The sequence below is a fragment of the Brachyhypopomus gauderio genome, chromosome 15, assembly GCF_052324685.1.
Source record: "Brachyhypopomus gauderio isolate BG-103 chromosome 15, BGAUD_0.2, whole genome shotgun sequence".
Lineage (NCBI taxonomy): Eukaryota > Metazoa > Chordata > Actinopteri > Gymnotiformes > Hypopomidae > Brachyhypopomus > Brachyhypopomus gauderio.
The window spans coordinates 12,037,924-12,056,909 of NC_135225.1; the positions used below are offsets into that span (position 1 = coordinate 12,037,924).

At 42.1% G+C, this 18,986-nt stretch overlaps 1 protein-coding gene across 1 annotated transcript; it reads left to right on the plus strand.

Annotated features, from left to right (window-relative positions):
- The first annotated feature begins 323 nt into the window (after window positions 1–323).
- LOC143476132 (uncharacterized) lies at window positions 324–14,442 on the plus strand. Its single transcript, XM_076974133.1, has 20 exons — window positions 324–758; window positions 853–1,007; window positions 1,118–1,236; window positions 6,268–6,326; window positions 6,426–6,526; window positions 6,620–6,692; window positions 6,949–7,044; window positions 7,206–7,381; window positions 7,557–7,678; window positions 7,803–7,864; window positions 8,002–8,169; window positions 8,372–8,550; window positions 8,754–8,875; window positions 9,044–9,108; window positions 10,774–10,935; window positions 11,169–11,338; window positions 11,776–11,897; window positions 13,685–13,740; window positions 13,860–14,052; window positions 14,286–14,442. The coding sequence occupies exons 1-20, from the start codon at window positions 394–396 to the stop codon at window positions 14,379–14,381; spliced, it is 2,661 nt and encodes an 886-aa protein (XP_076830248.1). The 5' UTR covers window positions 324–393; the 3' UTR covers window positions 14,382–14,442.
- Window positions 14,443–18,986: the final 4,544 nt, after the last annotated feature.

Consider the following 18,986-nt stretch of genomic DNA (forward strand, 5'->3'; position numbering starts at 1 on the left):
CCCTCTAAAGCTACTCCAACAAATCCAACAATTCAAACCACTTCAGCTTCTTCTACACCACCAGCAACAACTGCATTAACATCAACAACTTCAATCACTCTGATTGCTTTGACTGCATTCTCAACACAAACAATGGAAAGAAAATTGGCCACTACCACTGCATCCAATTCACAAACATTCATTGCATCTACAGCAAATGGAGCTCCAGCATCTTTGATCAATTCAAAAAATTACACCACTCAGAAAATGGCAAAAAAATTGACTAATTCCTTCACTCCACAGACACCTACAACATTAAATATAATAAATCTTGCCACTTCAAATGGATCCAAAACAGATTTACCAACTCCTGTGTCTACTTCACATTCAAGCAGTGTATCGACACCAAAATCAATGGCAATAACGTCACACATGTCAGCTCCCTCCACACCACATATAACCACTTTGAATGCATCCATGCATCAAACAATGGAAACACGTTTGGCCACAGCATCCACACCACAGAAAAAATCATCAATTTTATCCACGTTTGCTGCATACAAAACCAAGACAACAACTGCATCTAAACCAATTGCAAAAACTGCAACACTGTTTACCATGACCATGCCATTAACACAACAGCTTCCTACAAACTCTACACCAGAAATTGCAGAGTTGAGTACAGTATACCCAAGAAGCAAAACTGAGGCACCACCAATGAGAGAACATTTAACAACTACCAATCAAATCAAGGTTACAGCAGGAATGGCATCTATAATGTATGCATACATTTGATCATATTTTATAGGATAATTAGTTACCAATTTTGGACTGTCCGTGAAAACATATCACTGTAATGTTTTGTCTCTTTAGACATGGTTCAGCTGTGGTCGAAACCAAACTTGTGTTTGATTCTTCATTTCCCGTGCCCAGTGAAAGTGTAGTCCTCAATGCCACAAGAAGTCTGCTGAGCTCTCGAAAAACAAAGATCACTGATTCTGTGACACTCCTGAACATTACCTATGAGAGTAGGTTTTCGTCAATTTGCACAAGATTACTACAATCACTCTTTTCACTTAGCCAACTTTAGAGTCCATAGACTGATCATTCATATTAAATTATTGTATTTGTTGCACAGAAATTACAGATACCTCCTTTGCAGTCGTCTTTATATACAGTCTCAACAATATCAGCATGCCAGACAGCACCAACCTCAACAATACATATGACCATGTGCAGAATATTATCAACACTGCAGTGAGTATAAAACATTCCTCTTATAAGAATATTGCTGCAGTATCATCATTTTATTTGTAGCAGATATACTGATTAATTATGAATTATGAAATGGGGCATCATCCTAACTGCTCAGGAAAATATGTTTGAAAACTGGAATGGATTAAATTATGTGTATGTCTTATTATCAAAGGGTTAAGTTTTGAATCCATGCAGTGACCTTATACCAGGGGTGGCCAACCCGTCATAGACCAAGAGCCACTTTTCTTACTGTGTTACGGCAAAGAGCCACATCGTACATGGGCGAGTGTAATCTGTTGAAGGGGGGGGGGGGGGTGGCGAGTGTAAATTATTAGCTGTGAAGACAGTCAAATGCGCGTTTTCCACTACGCCGGTTTTAAAAGTATTAGCGGCTCGCTAGGCTTGTAAACTAACCGCGCACCACGAAAATGTAGCAGTGTGTCGCCCCGTTTGTGCAGGTGAGCCCGCGGACCAGCTGGGGAGCCGTATGAAACCAGGCAAAGAGCCGCATGCGGCTCGCGAGCCGCGGGTTGGCCACCCCTGCCTTATACTATCGACCAAAATATATATTTACCACCAAATATATATATATATATACAGTGGGTTGCAAAAGTATTCATACCCCTTGAACTTTTCCATATTTTGTCACATTACAACCACAAACAAATATATTTCACTGGAATTTAATGTGAAAGACCAACACAAAGTGGTATACAATTGTGAAGTGGAAGGAAAATTATACATGAATCAAAACATTTTTTACAAATAAAAAACTAATGAGTGCGACGTGCAAAAGTATTCAGCCCCATTTTCCCTGAGTGCAACCAATTGCATTCAGAAGTTGCCTGATGACTGCTAATGACCTGTGTGTAATCTAATCTCAGTACAAATACAGCTGCTCCGTGACGGCCTCAGATGTTGGTTAAGAGAATGTTGGGGAGCAAACAGCATCATGAAGTCCAAAGAACACACCAGACAGGTTAGGAATATGGTTTTGGTGAAGTTTAAAGCAGGCTTATAAAAAGATTTATAAAAAGATTATAAAAAGATTTCCCAAGCTTTGAACATCTCACGGAGCACTGTTCAATCTATCATCCAGAAATGGAAAGAGTATGGCACCACAGTAAACCTGCCAAGACAAGGCCGTCCACCTAAACTTACAGGCCGAACAAGGAGATCACTGATCAGAGAGGCAGCCAAGAGGCCCATGGTGACTGGATGAAATGCAGAGAGCCACAGCTCAGGTGGGGGAAACTGTCCACAGGACAACAATTAGTCGTGCACTACACAAATGTGGTCTTTATGGAAGAGTGGCAAGGAGAAAGCCATTGTTAAAAGAAAACCATAAGAAGTCCCGTTTGCAGTTTGCCAGAAGCCATGTTGAGGACACAGCAAACATGTGGAAGAAGGTGCTTTGGTCAGACGAGACCAAAATTGAACTTTTTGGCCACAATGCAAAACGCTATGTGTGGCGGAGAAATAACACTGCACATCACTCTGAAAACACCATCCCCACTGTCAAATATGGTGGTGGCAGCATCATGCTCTGGGGGTGCTTCTCTTCAGCAGGGACCGGGAAGTTGGTCAAAGTTGATGGGAAGATGGATGGAGCCAAATACAGGGCAATCTTGGAAGAAAACCTGTTGGAGTCAGCAAAAGATTTGAGACTGGGGCGGAGGTTCACCTTCCAGCAGGACAACGACCCTAAACATAAAGCCAGAGCTACAATGGAGTGGTTTAAAAAAAAGAATATTCATGTGTTAGAATGGCCCAGTCAAAGTCCAGACCTAAACCCAATTGAGAATTTGTGGCAAGATCTCAAAACTGCTGTTCACAAACGCTCTCCATCCAATCTGACTGAGCTTGAGCTGTTTTGCAAGGAGGAACGGGCAAGAATTTCAGTCACTAGATGTGCAAAGCTGGTGGAGACATACCCTAAAAGACTTGCAGCTGTAATTGCAGCAAAAGGTGGCTCCACAAAGTATTGACTCAGGGGGGCTGAATAATTTTGCACATTACACTTTTCAGTTTTTTATTTGTAAAAAAAATGTTGATTCATGTATAATTTTCCTTCCACTTCACAATTGTATACCACTTTGTGTTGGTCTTTCACATTAAATTCCAGTGAAATATATTTATGTTTGTGGTTGTAATGTGACAAAATATGGAAAAGTTCAAGGGGTATGAATACTTTTGCAACCCACTGTATATATATATATTACATATATTACCAATATATATTTATCAAATTAATGAATAAAAGTTCAAATGTATTAAATGTTTAATATCACAATTCAAGCATTACATTATCTGCATGTAAACTTACTAATCTAAATCAATAGGAGAATAATAAACAACTATTGACTTGTAACGTTCTGCGCAGAGCAGAACACGGAGGCGGACACAAACGCTGAGGAGAGCGAGATTTATTAAAGGAAATTCCAAAAGCAGAGTTGTAGTCACGTGCATGGGTCATAACGGGCATGGGGCAGAACACAACAAGGAAGACTCACGGAACAGCAGCAATCTGGCAAACAGGCAAAACACAGCGAAAACAAAAAGACCGATAGCTAGACTGGGGAAGTGCAGGGATTATAAGGACACGAACTAAACAAGGGACAGGTGACGGCAATGACACAGGGGCGTGGTAACTAACAAGGAATTCATCAAAACCAACGAGCAGGGCGGGACAAACGGGCAAGAACACAGACACGAGGGAATCCGGAGTGACAGCCAGGAGAGGGGGCGTAGCCCTACGTGACATGACTATAATTTACCTATGAATGGATTATAGCTAACGAAAAACTTCTCTAACTAAAGTTGAACCAAGGAGGAAAGGAGGGTCTTAGAAGATTGCAGAAGATTGCAGAACCCCGACAGGGGTTAATGAGAAACGCTAATCGTATTAAACTAGACATTATGGAGGGAGAGAAATCTACAGAGGCAAGCGAAGACTGGCACCCCAAACAACATGTGATAGCAGCTTACTTGTAGAATGAGAGACCATGTTTGTGGATGGTCAACTATCAAAAAGTTGAAGGCAGACTTGAATCGACGTGCCTGTTTGGAGCGCGGATCTTGGCCTTGCAGTTGGCGCTTACACGGTCACTTCCTTGAGATCTGCTCTCAGATGTTCTCTGAGGCACCTCTTTCAGGCTGCTCCCAACTTCCTTGGGTAGTGAAGTCTTCGCAGGATGTCACCACAGTGGCTTGCAGGTGCTCAGTCAGACTTTCATTTGCGTTGGTTATCTTTTAAGGACTAACTTAAAGCTAAACTAAAATCAATGACTGTTGTCCGAACAGGATTAACTTTAATTTAACTGAGTTAAAATAAAATAAAATTGACTTAAAAGACTAGATGAATGAGAGCAAATTTTGACAAAGGCGACAAGAAACAAACTAAGTACTTTTTTGAGAAATGAAACTAAGATATTTCTTGAAGGCTGGAATTAAGTTCGAACTTTGTAGCAATCTTTTTGCATCAATCCCAACTCATTGATTCCTTCATGAGAAATGCTGTTTAACTATTCCTAGTAAAAAGGGCATGATCTAGTACAACTATTGGTCAATTACATGTAAGGAATGGACCGTCCCGACCACCCCAAGAAAACTATTCATTATAGTGAAACTATTTGATTATAATGAAAATATTCATTACCTTTGTAACAAAAAGGTTTTTTTCTTAAGAGAAAAAGAGAGAGAAAAGGGGGTGGGGTGTTGAATTGAATAGGCAGAAACAGTAAGACATATTTCTCTGAGACAAAGATAATCCACTACTACTAAATAAATGGACACAATCACTTAGCCTAATTAAGGATTAGTTTGGTTCCATTTATACTTTTAGACGATAAATGACACATAATGCATAGACAGGCATGAAACTGAAGTAACACACAAGAATACATGGATATGCCTATTGTTACGTTCGGGGTGGAGCGAAGGACGAGACACAGAATCCCTGGCTTAGGACAGATGTCACTTTTATTTTTACTGATATTGCGCAATAGCGCACGTAGAACATATAAACGGACACGGCAACGTGTAGACTGTAGACAACGACGAGCACAGGACACTGCGCGAGCGCACATTAAATAGACAAACCACATTAGCCCCACGTGATTACGAGACGAGCCACAGGTGAGACAGATTATCACAAGACACAACCACCACCACACAGATCCACAGACGCAGACGAGTACACATGGACAACGTAAACACACGCCCAAAAGGGAGGGGCCGGGGTCCTCAACGTGACACCTATATCTGAAATAATAGTGCCTACATTAATACATAAATATGCGTATATCTAATATAAAACATTACACATTGATACTTGGTTATGCATAAATCTAAAATAAATACATACCTAAAATCTAAAATAAAATACAACCCAAGAATACATGGACATGCATATCTAAAAGAGTGGAACATACAAGAATACATAGATATGTTTCACTGTGGTGTATGCGTTTACATCAAACATAGATCACTTAATGTGCAAATGTTATAGGTGCAATTCTAGAATTCTAGAATTTATGAGTGAAGGTCCTTCCTGGATCTGTGAGTTCTGTTTCCTCAGGAAAAGGGAGATCCTGACCAGAGCATCCTATTGCATTCTTTATTACATTTTCCCAGCACTTTAGGCAACCAGATAAGGTTAGGATTCTAAACTTTAGGAGGGGATATCATTGTTGTGGTTGTGATTTATGAGTTCCTCAAAGCAGAGGTGATGAGTAGAAAACCTTCTTGCATTCCTTGTTACCTTTGCCAAGCACTTTAAGGGACTAGACAAGGTCAATTTCTTACACTTTGCGAGGGAAGATCATCTCTTTGTCATGATCGTTGAAGTAGTAGAATCATCTGGTTTTGATACCAATTTTAAAAGTTCAGACTGTTCATTTTTTTGCGAATATTCTTCTGCAGAAAAATTACATTGCCAGGTTCAAAATTTTAGTTTACAAATAATTTTTTTTTCCAAACTGTGTATAATTTGAAGAATTACATAAACTAATAAATTGTGTTTTTCTCCAGCTAAATACACTTCTGAATGACTTGGCAGAACCAATTCAACCCCAGAACTCTTTTTTCATGTAAGTTTCACTGATTGTCCATTTTGAAAATTACTTCCTGTTATTATCGTACAGTCACATATATATATATATATCATTTTCCCCATCTTAATTTTTTAGAACTTTGAGAAATAAGATTGAAGGTATCATGGAGTACAACTTCCAAGATGGAGATGCTGGAATCCCTGTCAGCTTCCTCAATGAGCTCACATTACAGAGTGGTACGTTGTAGAGGAATACATTTCATCAGAGAGTTGGTTGAAATAAAGCCATGTTTCATACTATTTATCTTTCATTCTTTACTTCATTTGTAGCCTCACCTACAATATATTCTCCAGTAACTACAAGCAAATGGGTGGAGACTTCAGCATCAACTCCCTCTATAATGTATGCTTAGATTCTGCCAAAGATGTACAGTCTGTAATTCTAAAATGAATTTGCAATATATTTTGTACCTATATTTACACTTATGACTAAGGTCTCCTTGTTCCTTATTTATTATATCTTTCTAATTGAATTGACATATTACATCTCATATTACATATTAATTTTTATTGGTCCTGTTTAATTAGTGGGAACATTTTGACATAAATTAATTAAATTAGAATTCTAGTAAATCATAACTTTCTCTTGTATTTTACAGAACAACCACACCTTCCATATCCCACACAGCCCTCCGGAGCACCATCACTCCTGGTTCAACAGCTGTAGCTGCTCAGGCCACCACACCTCAAACTCTGTAGGTGCTCCATATACATGTACTACTGTTGTAACTTCATAACTGTAATAACTAGATACATATTACTGGCTGTAATGTAGATGTTGAAATGTACCAGTTCTCTTTGTCACCATTTCATTCACTGTGTACTTGAGTAATCATAATTTTCTCTCCTGCTTTAGGTTGGGAACAGTGTTGATTTATATTCGTGTGGTGTTTAAGAACATGCTCACTCTACCTAGTGAAGCTCAGGTTCTCACAGCCTATGCTCAGCTGAACTCAAGTCTCAGAGCAAAGCGAGATATCACAACTCTAAAGTTAAATAACCCTGTCAGCATCCAGAACATTACTTACCTGAGTGAGTCTCTTTCCTGATTACATTTGACTGTGTTGTAAATGTACAAAAATGTCAATGTTATGTGTAAGTTCTTTGTGGGCATACTAAACATATTTCACCAAATAATGACCTGAAACAACTAATGCATTATCAGAAGTCAGAATTTGTTTATCATGTGTTTTTACACCCATTTTAGAAATAAACAGTACATCATACAGCATTGGGTTTGCATTCAAGATCAGTGATGTCCCAATGGCAATGAACATTGAATTGAGGAATAAAACATATAATTCAATTGAACAAACGATCAATGATTTGGTGAGTGGGAGCTACTTTTATGTTCTGTATTATATTGTTTGAGCTGTGGGACCCAAGAACATGTTTTATTGGTGATGTACTATTCTAATTATGTACTATTCTAATTAACATTGATAATTCTCAGCTGGACAAAATACTGAGCCGCCCAGGTGCTTCAACATTTGTACTCCCACGATATAACTTCTCGTAAGTAAAGACATACTGAGTTGGATCTATGCAGAACTGTCCTGTAGATTAAAACACTATTTTAAATTTATTGGAAAACAAGGGGGAAACTGTATACATTAATCATTCACTTTAATAAATTTTCCCATCTCTTCTAGGAGTAACAACATGGTGATTGTGGCTAATACAGAATATGTGTATGAGCGGGGAGATATCAACTCACCAAGTCGATTTCTTGCTCAAATACTTCAAGATAGTGGTGTGACATTCACTACCACTCCTGCTAAAACAGCTACAGCTGCCAAGACCACCATATCTCCAACTTTGTGAGTGGACTGATGTCAAAGAAATATTTTAATGTTCTGTGCATCTATGTGTTAATGCATGTCTGAATAAAGTCTCATCATTCTGTGCGGACACTATTTGATTAACTAAATTCTAGATATGTATTATTGACTGAAATGTAGACGCATTTTGTGGCAATACTGCATCCTTCATGCATTTTAGTAATACATTTTTCTGCTTCAGGCTTGGAACAGTACTAATGTATATTAGCCTGGTGTTTAAGAACTTAACAACTCTACCTAGTGAGGATCAGGTTCTCACTGTCGCCAATGCTCAACTGGACTCAAGTATTAAAACAATACAAGATATTGTAATACAAAAGCTAAATAACCCTGTGAGCATCAAGAACATCATCTACCAGAGTGAGTCTCTGTCCTGTTTACTCTCCTGTGTTGTAAATTGTAAAAACTCAGTGTGATCCTAAATATGTTATGTGTAGGTCCTTTGTCGGCATCCTAAATGTTTTCTAGCAAATAGTGACTTTAAACAACTAATCCAGTATCAGACATATGGACATTTCTGGAAATCATTAATTTGTTCTGTAATGCCTCCACCCCTCTTTTAGAAATTGACAAAACTTCATTTAGCATCAACTTTACATTCGAGATCAGTCAAGTGCCTTTGGCTACAAATATTCAATTGAGGAATGGAACATATGTGTTAATTAACAATGCCATCAACAGCTTGGTGAGTGTCAGCTATGTTTATGCTCTGGATTATACTTTGCCTTGGGTCCCAAAATTATTTCCTGCCAAAGATTCCTGAAATTAAAGCCTTCCTATTAAAAAACATTGGATGAAATTTATTGCATGTAATTAACATGCAATTGTTCTCATAAACATTTTCTTTTCTCAGCTGAACATAATACTGAACAACCCAAATGTTACACCATTTGTACTCCCACAACTTACTACCTTCTTGTAAGTAAAGAGACACAATTTACATTAATCCTTATTGTCACGTTGAGGACCCCGGCCCCTCCCTTTTGGGCGTGTGTTTACGTTGTCCACGTGCATTGTCTGCGTCTGTGGATTTCCGTGGTTATAGCTATATCGTGTGATAATCTGTCTCACCTGTGACTCGTCTCGTAATCACGTAGGGCTAATGTGGTTTGTCTATTTAATGTGCGCTCGCGCAGTGTCCTGTGCTCGTCGTTGTCTAATGTTTACACGTTACTGCATCTGTTTCGTGTTCTCCGTGCGTTTTGTGCGCTATATGTTAAGTGTAAATAAAAGTAACGTTTGCTGCAATGTGGGATTCGTGTCTCGTCCTTCTCGCCAGCGCCATCGTTACACTTATGTTCCCTACTCCTGCATGTTATCAGCATTTTTTTTAATTAGTGCAAAATGGGGAGAGGGACATTTATATTACTAATTCAGTTTTATCTCTGAGGGACAGTTACACTACTGACATTACAGTTACATTACTGATTCAGTTCAGAATCAGTTTTATTTGTCATACTTTGCACAGGTACAAGGTACGAAATTACGTCCCCCCGGGCCCACAGTTAAAGCACCAGGAACCCAGAGTCGAGTCAGCCGCAGCGTGTGCACGCGCCACCAGGACTCCACAGGGTGGGGGAGAAACATAGAGAGATAACATTGGGAGGAGACAAAAAAATATGACCACAGATTATTCTCACAAACAGGACAACAGTCTGTGTGCATGCAAAAAATCCCCATAGCACATACAAGCATTGATAACACAGACAGTAAGCAGTGAGAGGCGTGATCCATTCAGTGAGGGAGGGGGAGCCAGAAGCCTGGCACAGAGTTTATGTGTCAAAGTTTGCGGTGGAAGACGAGAGCCATCTCTGACAGTCTCTGTGTGGAGGTAGGAGCAGGTAACCAAGACGACGACCTTCTGGGAGAAATTTGTTTGGGCGCCAATGCAGATAAGAAGAATGAAGAATTTAGCAAGGAGCTCGTCCTTGAGCGTTTTGAGCACGAACTCCTCTTAAAGCCGGCTGTCTCCCAACTGATCCAACTTCACACGTAGAGCATTGATACCATCCACGATCGTCTCCAAGTTTTTTCCAACAGTCACAGTCTGTGTTCCGACAGCTCTACCCACCGCATCAATAATATGGGGCACTTGATGTGGATGCTCAATAGCTGACTCCACTCTATCAATTTTCCGATACACCAGGGCAACGCCTAATCCAATCAGCAGAGCCACCGCGATCAAAGTTCCAAATAAGAACACATCCTCAACATCTTCCAGGGAGAGAGGCACAAGACACATACTATGCCAAGTCCCTCATGAGTCATGCACATATCCAGATGAGAACGTACCGTCCGGGCATGTGGGTTCTCCCGCACCATGAAAAAATAGTGTCAATTGCGTTGAGAGACCACCTGATCAAATCCATTTTCTTGTTAAAATTTGAAGAGCAGCGTCAGGTTACAAAGAAAAGACAGAGAGTCTAAGCTGAGCAGGCAAGCGGGAGGGAGTGCAGGAGCAGAGATAAAGTGCGACCGCCTCTCTTGAAAGCCGGAAGAAGACGTTTCACCTCTGAGGGACAGTTCCATTAATGATATTACAGTTACATTACCGATCCAGTTTTATCTTTTAATTTCTTCCAGGAGTAATTATACGGTGATTGTGGCCAGCATAGAATATGACTATATGCCTGGAGATATCAACTCCCCAAGTGGATTTCTATCTCATATACTTCAAGCTAGTGGTTTAGCATCCACTACTACTTCTGCTACAGCTACCCTGTCATCCCAGTCACCTCTACCTCTGTGAGTGTACTGATACCAAACTAATATTATAGTATATTATGCATCTTGCATCTTGCATGCATCTTGTACTAAGAATCCTCATTACATTAACATTACACCATACTTTGATTACACAGGTGAACAAATTTCTAGATTTACATCACTGGTTGTAATGAAGAAAATTACTGAAGCTTTTTTGTACATTCTCTGTATTTTCATAATGACATTTCAATATTTTTTCTCTCCTGCTTCAGATCTGGGACTGCAATGATTTATATCGAAGTTGTGATTAAGAACTTCACACACATGCCAAGTGAGACAGAGTTTCTCACAGCCTATGTTCTGCTGGACCCAGTTGTCAAAACCCAAGATAAAATCCAAAACCTAAATGACCCTAAGAGTATCCAGAATGCCACCTTGCAAAGTGAGTATTTCACTGGATTAACTGAGGGTCTTTCCTGATTACTTTTTAAAGTTCTAAAGATTACATTTGAATGATTTAATTCTTTTAAATTTCACCCAAATGCTCCTTTTATTTTATGCCTTTACACTTTACACGTTTTATTTGAGTTAATATATTATGTAACATTTATTCTTTCTGGCAAAGACTTTCCTGGGGTGATTGAGTTGTAATAAACTTTTACTATTCTTATGTGAAGCACTTTTAATTGCCATTGTGTATGAAAGGTACTATATAAAAAACTTGCATTGCCTATGTAGTTAATGAACAAAATGACAATATTACTGTATATATTGTATGTTGCATCGGAGGACGTCATGAATATTCTTCATCAAAGAATTATCTCAAACAACTATTGCAACTGTCTGCACACACATATAATGCTTCCACCTCTTTTTTAGTAATTGACAGCACCTCATTCAGCATCAACTTTGGATTTAAGCTCAACAATGTGCCCATGTCTTCGAAAACTGAACTGAACAAAGAAACATATGATGGACTTCAACAAACAACCAACAACTTGGTGAGTGTGAGCTAGAGGTCTGCACTCCTGCGGTAATCCCGCGGGTCCCGCGGGACCCGACAGAATATCTTGCGGCGCGGGACAGAATTTAATTGTTATTGGCGGGAGCGGGAGTTGAATTAGTCCAGGCGATGCGGGAGCGGGACCACATATACATGTAGAAAAATCCCGCAAATTAATAGTCTAGAAAATTATAATAACAACGCAATGATTTCCATGCATAAGGAACAGGACGAAAACAACTAATCATTCAGTAAGTAAGCAATAAACTAATTCAAAATATTGGCTAAGAAACTGATCACGTGAACATGAAGTGGGCGTCATTTTGATACAGAAATGGCAGAGACTGTAGACCAGGGGTCGGCAACATTTGAGACATGGAGTGCCAACTTTAACATGTCCAGTCAATGAGTGTGCCACTATGGCGGCGAGTTTAAATTGTTGACCGAGGAGAGGAGGTGGGGGGGTGTGTAAATGGACACAAATTAAGTATTATATCGCAATCGATCGCCAAGTATAAACGCCTCCGCCGTTCGCGCGAGGTGTGCGTGCGGAGTCGCGCTACGGTCACTCGCGAAAGTATAATCAATTAATATAATAATTTCTATTAAATTATATATATTTTTGCTGATGCTGGTCCAGCGTGTCGTGTGCCAGTGACTATGCCTCGGCGTGCCAATGGTGGCACGCGTGCCATAGGTTGCCGACCCCTGCTGTAGACGGTCAACCAGTTTCAGCTGTGGAAAATTCAATTAAAACAGGCGAATACACCACAATTAAGCCAACTACAGGAAAGTCTGATGTATGGAAGTCATATTCCATTGTAATTAATGGAGAGGGAAATCGGCTTGTTGTGATTGATATCAGAAAGTGTTGGTGTACGTCACCTGACGGCAAGTGTTTGGACTGTGGTAAGAAATGGGACAGCGCAATCCATCGCTATATTAATGTTTTAATAAATACATAAGAAAATTTCAAGTACTAAATCTAATTAATTCAATTCATATTAGGATTGCGGGCGGGGGGCGACAGAAATGTGTATGTGGCGGGCGGGTGCGGGATTAAAACAAGCAATTTTTTGGCCGGTGCGGGCGGGAGCGGGACTAAAACAAGCAGGTGAGGGCGGGAGCGGGATTAAAACACGCGATTTTTTTGGCGGGAGCGGGTCTAAAACAAGCGGGAGCGGGATTAAAAAAGCAGTCCCGCGCAGACCTCTAGTGTGAGCCAAGTTTATGCTTTTTATTATACTTATCTTAGCTTTTGCTCCCAAAATAATTTTCTGGTAGGAAAGAAAAAGGAAAAAACCCAGCCAAGGGAACATTAGCCCCCACTGTCACAGACACAACACACACACACACACACACACACACACACACACACCTGCCCTGCTTCTAGTCTCATGATTTCTGACCCCTTGCACTGCTTTCTTGTTTGACTCTTTTGTTTATCCCTCTGATCCAATGTTGCACATGACTTCTTGTTCTTGTGTTGCTGACACTGAATGTGTCTACTGCTACCACTGTGCTTCCTATGTCTGCTAGAACTATATGCCTAATGTTTTACAGCTTTACTGCTGTGCTTGTTTTTTTATTCTTCATGGAGAATTAAGAACTCCAGTTACACACTCACGTCTCACCCACTCCCTGCTATACCACACATTCATCACACACAAGCATTGAGTCTCAATTTTTACTATTCTGAAATAAAAATTTGAGCAATTAAAATAAATAAAAAAAATTAAATAGTACTTAGCATTTTAAATCATGTAATTAATCTTTTATTTTCAGATGAACAAAATACTGACCAAGAATCAAAATTTTACTTTCCCATCAGCTAACATCACGTAAGTGATGTACTATTTAAATTAAATCTTCAGCCAAATTATTAATTCTGCACTTCATCAACTCAGAGAATAAAGAATGACTGTATAATGATTAAATTTCATTTGTCTGTTTCATGCAGGATTGATAATATGCAGATTATGGCTAAGGCACAGTATGTCTATGTGCCGAGTGATATCAACTTCCCAAGTAACTTTCTTGCTGAAATACTTCAAATCACTGGTTTGGCAAGTGGGGGAGCATGGTGGGTTCTGGGCATCATTATCCCCTGTGCTATAGCCATCTTTATTGTACCATGCTGGATTCTACTTTGTGTAAGTACCATCAAAGCTTCCAAAGATCAAAGTTTCAAAGATGACTATCTGCAAAATAATTTTTGACTAAAACATAGCATTTATCTAAATATCAATATCAGTACAAATAAACAGTAACTGTAGGCACCCATTAAGAAGCAATTTAAGTATTATTCTGTTTCATCTGTCCTCTGTTTTGTTCTGTCTGTCTCTCCTTCTCTTTCTGTCTGTGTGTTTCCCTCTGCATGTCTCAGTGTATACTGTGTGGTTGGTGCGCTGCTATAAGGAGGCGCTACAACAGAAGACGATCCTACAGTATACAGTACACAACACGGAATGGACTATTTTAAAAAAATTATAGTAAAAAAATCCACAATTTAAATTTGGTCCAAAATATGCTCCAAAAATCAATCAAAGGTGTCTCTTAAAATAATTTAACATGCATTAGTATGTGTATAAATGTTAACATCTACTAAATCTATTAATAAGTTAGAATCTGTTTGATCATTAATTGTTAATTTATGGTATGTTTTACTGGTGTGGTTCTCATGTCTTAATTTAAAATAAAATAAATATATATTAATTAAATTATTATGCATCACTGAGCTGTACTTTTGTGAGTGTTGTGTGTGTGTTTAAATAACCACAGAACCATTCTGATCAATCGGATACCAAGGTTTTTATAACAGGAACAGGTGTAATATTGTTTAATGAGCCTTATTACCGGTGAATAGTAAATCATTGCAGTGACCTAATACCTTGGACCAAAATATGTATTTACAACTATGACTAAATTAATGAATAAATATTAATTTATTCTCATTTATAGAATGAGAGGAGTACACCTCCATGGGCGGTAAACTTTTAAGGTGGATGTCACGTAGGGCTACGCCCCCCTCTCCTTGCTGTCACTCTGGTGTCTCTGTTCCCCATGTCTGTGCTATTCCTTGCCAGTTGATCCCGCCCAGCTTGTCTGTTGCCCTGGTTTCCCCTGTCTGCCACGCCCTTGTTATCATCATCCTCACCTGTGTCTAGTTCATTTCCATGTATTTATAGTCCCTGTATTTCCCTAGCCCCTTGTCGGTGATTGTGTTCCTGAATCCATTCAAGTGTGTTTATGTGTTCATGCCTGTGTTATCCTGGTTCTGTGAGTACGTCACTGCCCAGTCGCCCTGTGTTTTCTGTTACTGGTTGTTTCGTTTTGTTCTACGTTCTACCCGTGCTTGATTTCAAAGTGATCGTTCAGTCATGTCTCTCCATGTTTCATGTTCGGAGTCCCTCTCTGATCTGACCTCCGCCTTCTTATTTGACCTCGAGTTTGGAATTCCCTTTATTAAATCTCGCTCTCCTCAGCGTTTGTGTCCGCCTCCTCACTCCGCAGCACGTGCTGCGTTACATTGGACTTGAATTGGCTAAGTTAAAGCTAAACTAAAATTAATGACTGTCTGCCAAATTGGATCAACTTTAATTTAACTGAGTGCAAAAAATATGACCAAAAAGACTAGATGAATGAGAACAAATTTTGACGACGATGACATAAATTAACAATGTCACATTAATAATTTCATAAGTGATTAATGTGACACTATTTTGAGTGGTCCTTTTTAGATTAGATTAAATAAACACGCTGCATAGGGAAAATGTAGGCCTGTGTAAGAGATATTAAATTCTGGATGTCTCTAAACTTCCTCCAACTTCATGAGGACAAAAAAGAAGTTCTCCTCCTGGGCCCTAAGGCCTCAAGACAGAAAATTCCAGATCTAATGCTTAATCTCGCAGATTACCCCATTACATCTGGCACAGAAGCCAAAAACCTAGGCGTCCTACTCGACTCCAACCTATCGTTTGATATATACATGTGACGTTCGGGCGCAGCCAAGGACGAGACACAGAATCCTCGGTTTTTAGGACAGACGTCACTTTTAATCGCCACTGAAGTTGCGCAATAGCACACGAGAAACATACACAAACACTCAACGTGTAGACTTTAGACAACGACGAGCACAGGACACTGCGCGAGCGCACATTAAATAGACAAACCACGTTAACCCCAGGTGATTACGAGACGATTCACAGGTGAGACGGATTATCACACGACATAGCTATCACCACGAAATATCCAGACGCAGACGATGCACGTAGACTACGTAAACACACGCCCAAAAGGGAGGGGGCGGGGTCCTCAACGTGACAGACGCCCCCTCCAAGGGCACTACCCGTCCTGGGGTGCCAACAGGACCGAGTGCCCCGAACCCACGACGATGGGCAGATCCGATGCGCTCAGTCCTGCGTCTGGGAGGTGACTGCCCTTGGCGAAGCGTCCATCACGAATCGCCTAGCACACCCTCCCTGGGAAGACGGGGGAAAAGACGTTAAACACATTCAACGGCACATTCACAAACACACAAACGCTCACGCACGCTCACACACAGAGGAATAAACGGGAAAAGGGGATTTGACACACAGACGGGAAAACTCACAAACATTGGGACTGACAAACATGGAGCACCAGGCTTCGCGCCAGGAGGAGCGCGAGTAGAGGAGAGAGATCCGGCGCTGCTGGTGCTGCATTGGGCAGTCCTCCTCCTGCTTTCGCTGCGTTCCCTCCACCGGGTGCAGCGCGGCGGGCTGACGCGCCCGGTGCGGCGCGGCGGGCTGACGCGCCCGGTGCGGCGCGGCGGTCGTACGCGCCCCGTGCAGCGCGGCGGACGGACTCTCCCCTCGGCTGGCCCTCTGGGATGTCCACTTCCATTTCCTCCGTCTCGCTGCCACGGCTCCATTCCATGGGCTGCTCCGGGCTGCCACCCCGCAGTCCATGCTCTCTCCTCCTGAGCGATCCGCGGACGGGGTCCATCTCCCCTTCACAGTCCCCGCAGAACACTCAGAGGAGGGTGGACCGTCCTCCTCCTCCGAGCACAGTTCGCTGTCCGTGTACTCAGAGACGCCTGAGTACATGGACAGGGGACGGTCGTCTTCCTCCCCGCCCTCTATGACGGAAGAGGGACCTACGGGCGGAGGGGGATAGTCCTCTTCCTCGGACTCCTCCTCCTCCTCCTCCCCGTAGTCTACGGTGGACGCGTCGTCGAGCGACGGGGGGTAGTCCGCTCCCTCTTCACCGTAGTCCACGGTGGACGCGTCGTCGAGCGAGGGGGGGTAGTCCACTCCCTCTCCACCGTAGTCCACGGTGGACGCGTCGTCGAACGACGGAGGGTAGTCCGTTCCCTCTCCACCGTAGTCCACGGTGGACGCGTCATCGAACGACGGAGGGTAGGCGGCTTCCACCTCTTCCTGCTCCTCCCCCTCGCCAGGGGAATCCCCCTCACCGAACTCCTCCTCCGGGGTTGACGCGGTAGCGCTGACGGTGCAGGCTTCTACCCTCTGAGACGAGAGGGCGTGGAGGGAAGGCATGTGTCTGTCCAGCCAGCCCCTCACTGCCTCCTGGCGGAACACCACCGCCCACTCGGGGCTGGAGGTTTCCCGAGCCATCCTTAGCAGGGCGGCGCACTGCGGGTCTCGTTCCAGCTGTCCTGGCGTTGGCGCGGCATCGCGGTGCGGGGGTGTTCCCTCCTCCTCACTGCAGGGAGGGTCCTCCCCGAGCTCGCCCTCTGGTGACGTCCCTGTCTCGCCTGACCCGTATAGGCGAGAGCTCACGGGCAGGCGAGGGATGTCTCTCCCGCCACACCCGTGCAGCCGTCTGGCGATACTCCTCCGCCAGCTCGGGTATGGAGGTCTCCCGAGCTGCGCACAGCAGGTACGCGCACTCCGGGTCCTCCCTGAGCTGCGCCAGTGTTGGCGAAACCCCGCGGCGTGGGGAAGAAGACGAAGAGCGGGGATGCCGCTTGTTAGGCTTCTTGCCCTTCTTGGGCTTACTTTTGTAGCCCGGCATGATGGGTGTCTCTGGTAGGCTCGTCGTTCTGTGACGTTCGGGCGCAGCCAAGGACGAGACACAGAATCCTCGGTTTTTAGGACAGACGTCACTTTTAATCGCCACTGAAGTTGCGCAATAGCGCACGAGAAACATACACAAACACTCAACGTGTAGACTTTAGACAACGACGATCACAGGACACTGCGCGAGCGCACATTAAATAGACAAACCACGTTAACCGCAGGTGATTACGAGACGATTCACAGGTGAGACGGATTATCACACGACATAACTATCACCCTGAAATATCCACAGACGCAGACGATGCACGTAGACTACGTAAACACACGCCCAAAAGGGAGGGGCCGGGGTCCTCAACGTGACAATACATAGATAATACTACTAGGATAGCTTTTTTACATCTCTGCAACATTGCCAAGAAATGCATTATTCAATTCAATTCAATTCAATTTATTTATAAAGCACATTTAAAACCACAGCGGACCAAAGTGCTGTACAGCAGATTTAGCAGATAAAATACAAACAAAATACAATACGGTTTAAACAAATTAATAGAGATTGAATAGTAAAAAGAATAGAAAAAATAAAACATTATTGGGTTAGTCAACATTATAGGCCAGAGAAAAAATGTAGGTTTTAAGGTGGGCTTTGAATTCGCTTATTCCTGTTATACACCTAATATCCAGGGGTAACGAATTCCACAGTCTGGGAGCAGCAACAGAAAAGGCCCGGTCCCCTTTTTGTTTCAGACGAGACTGTGGAACATTCAATAATGATTTACCAGTAGACCGAAGTGACCTTTGGGGCTGGTAAGGGAGCAACGCGTCGCTTAAATACACCGGTGCCATGCCATGGAGGGCTTTAAAAACAAAGAGCAAAACTTTAAAATGTACCCTATATTTAATGGAAAGCCAATGTAGCGAGGCCAGGACAGGTGTAATATGTTCCCGTTTTTGTTGTACCTGTGAGTAATCTGGCAGCAGCATTTTGGACAAGCTGCAAACGGGCCAAAGAAGACTGACAGACTCCCATACATAGAGAGTTACAATAATCGAGGCGTGAAGTG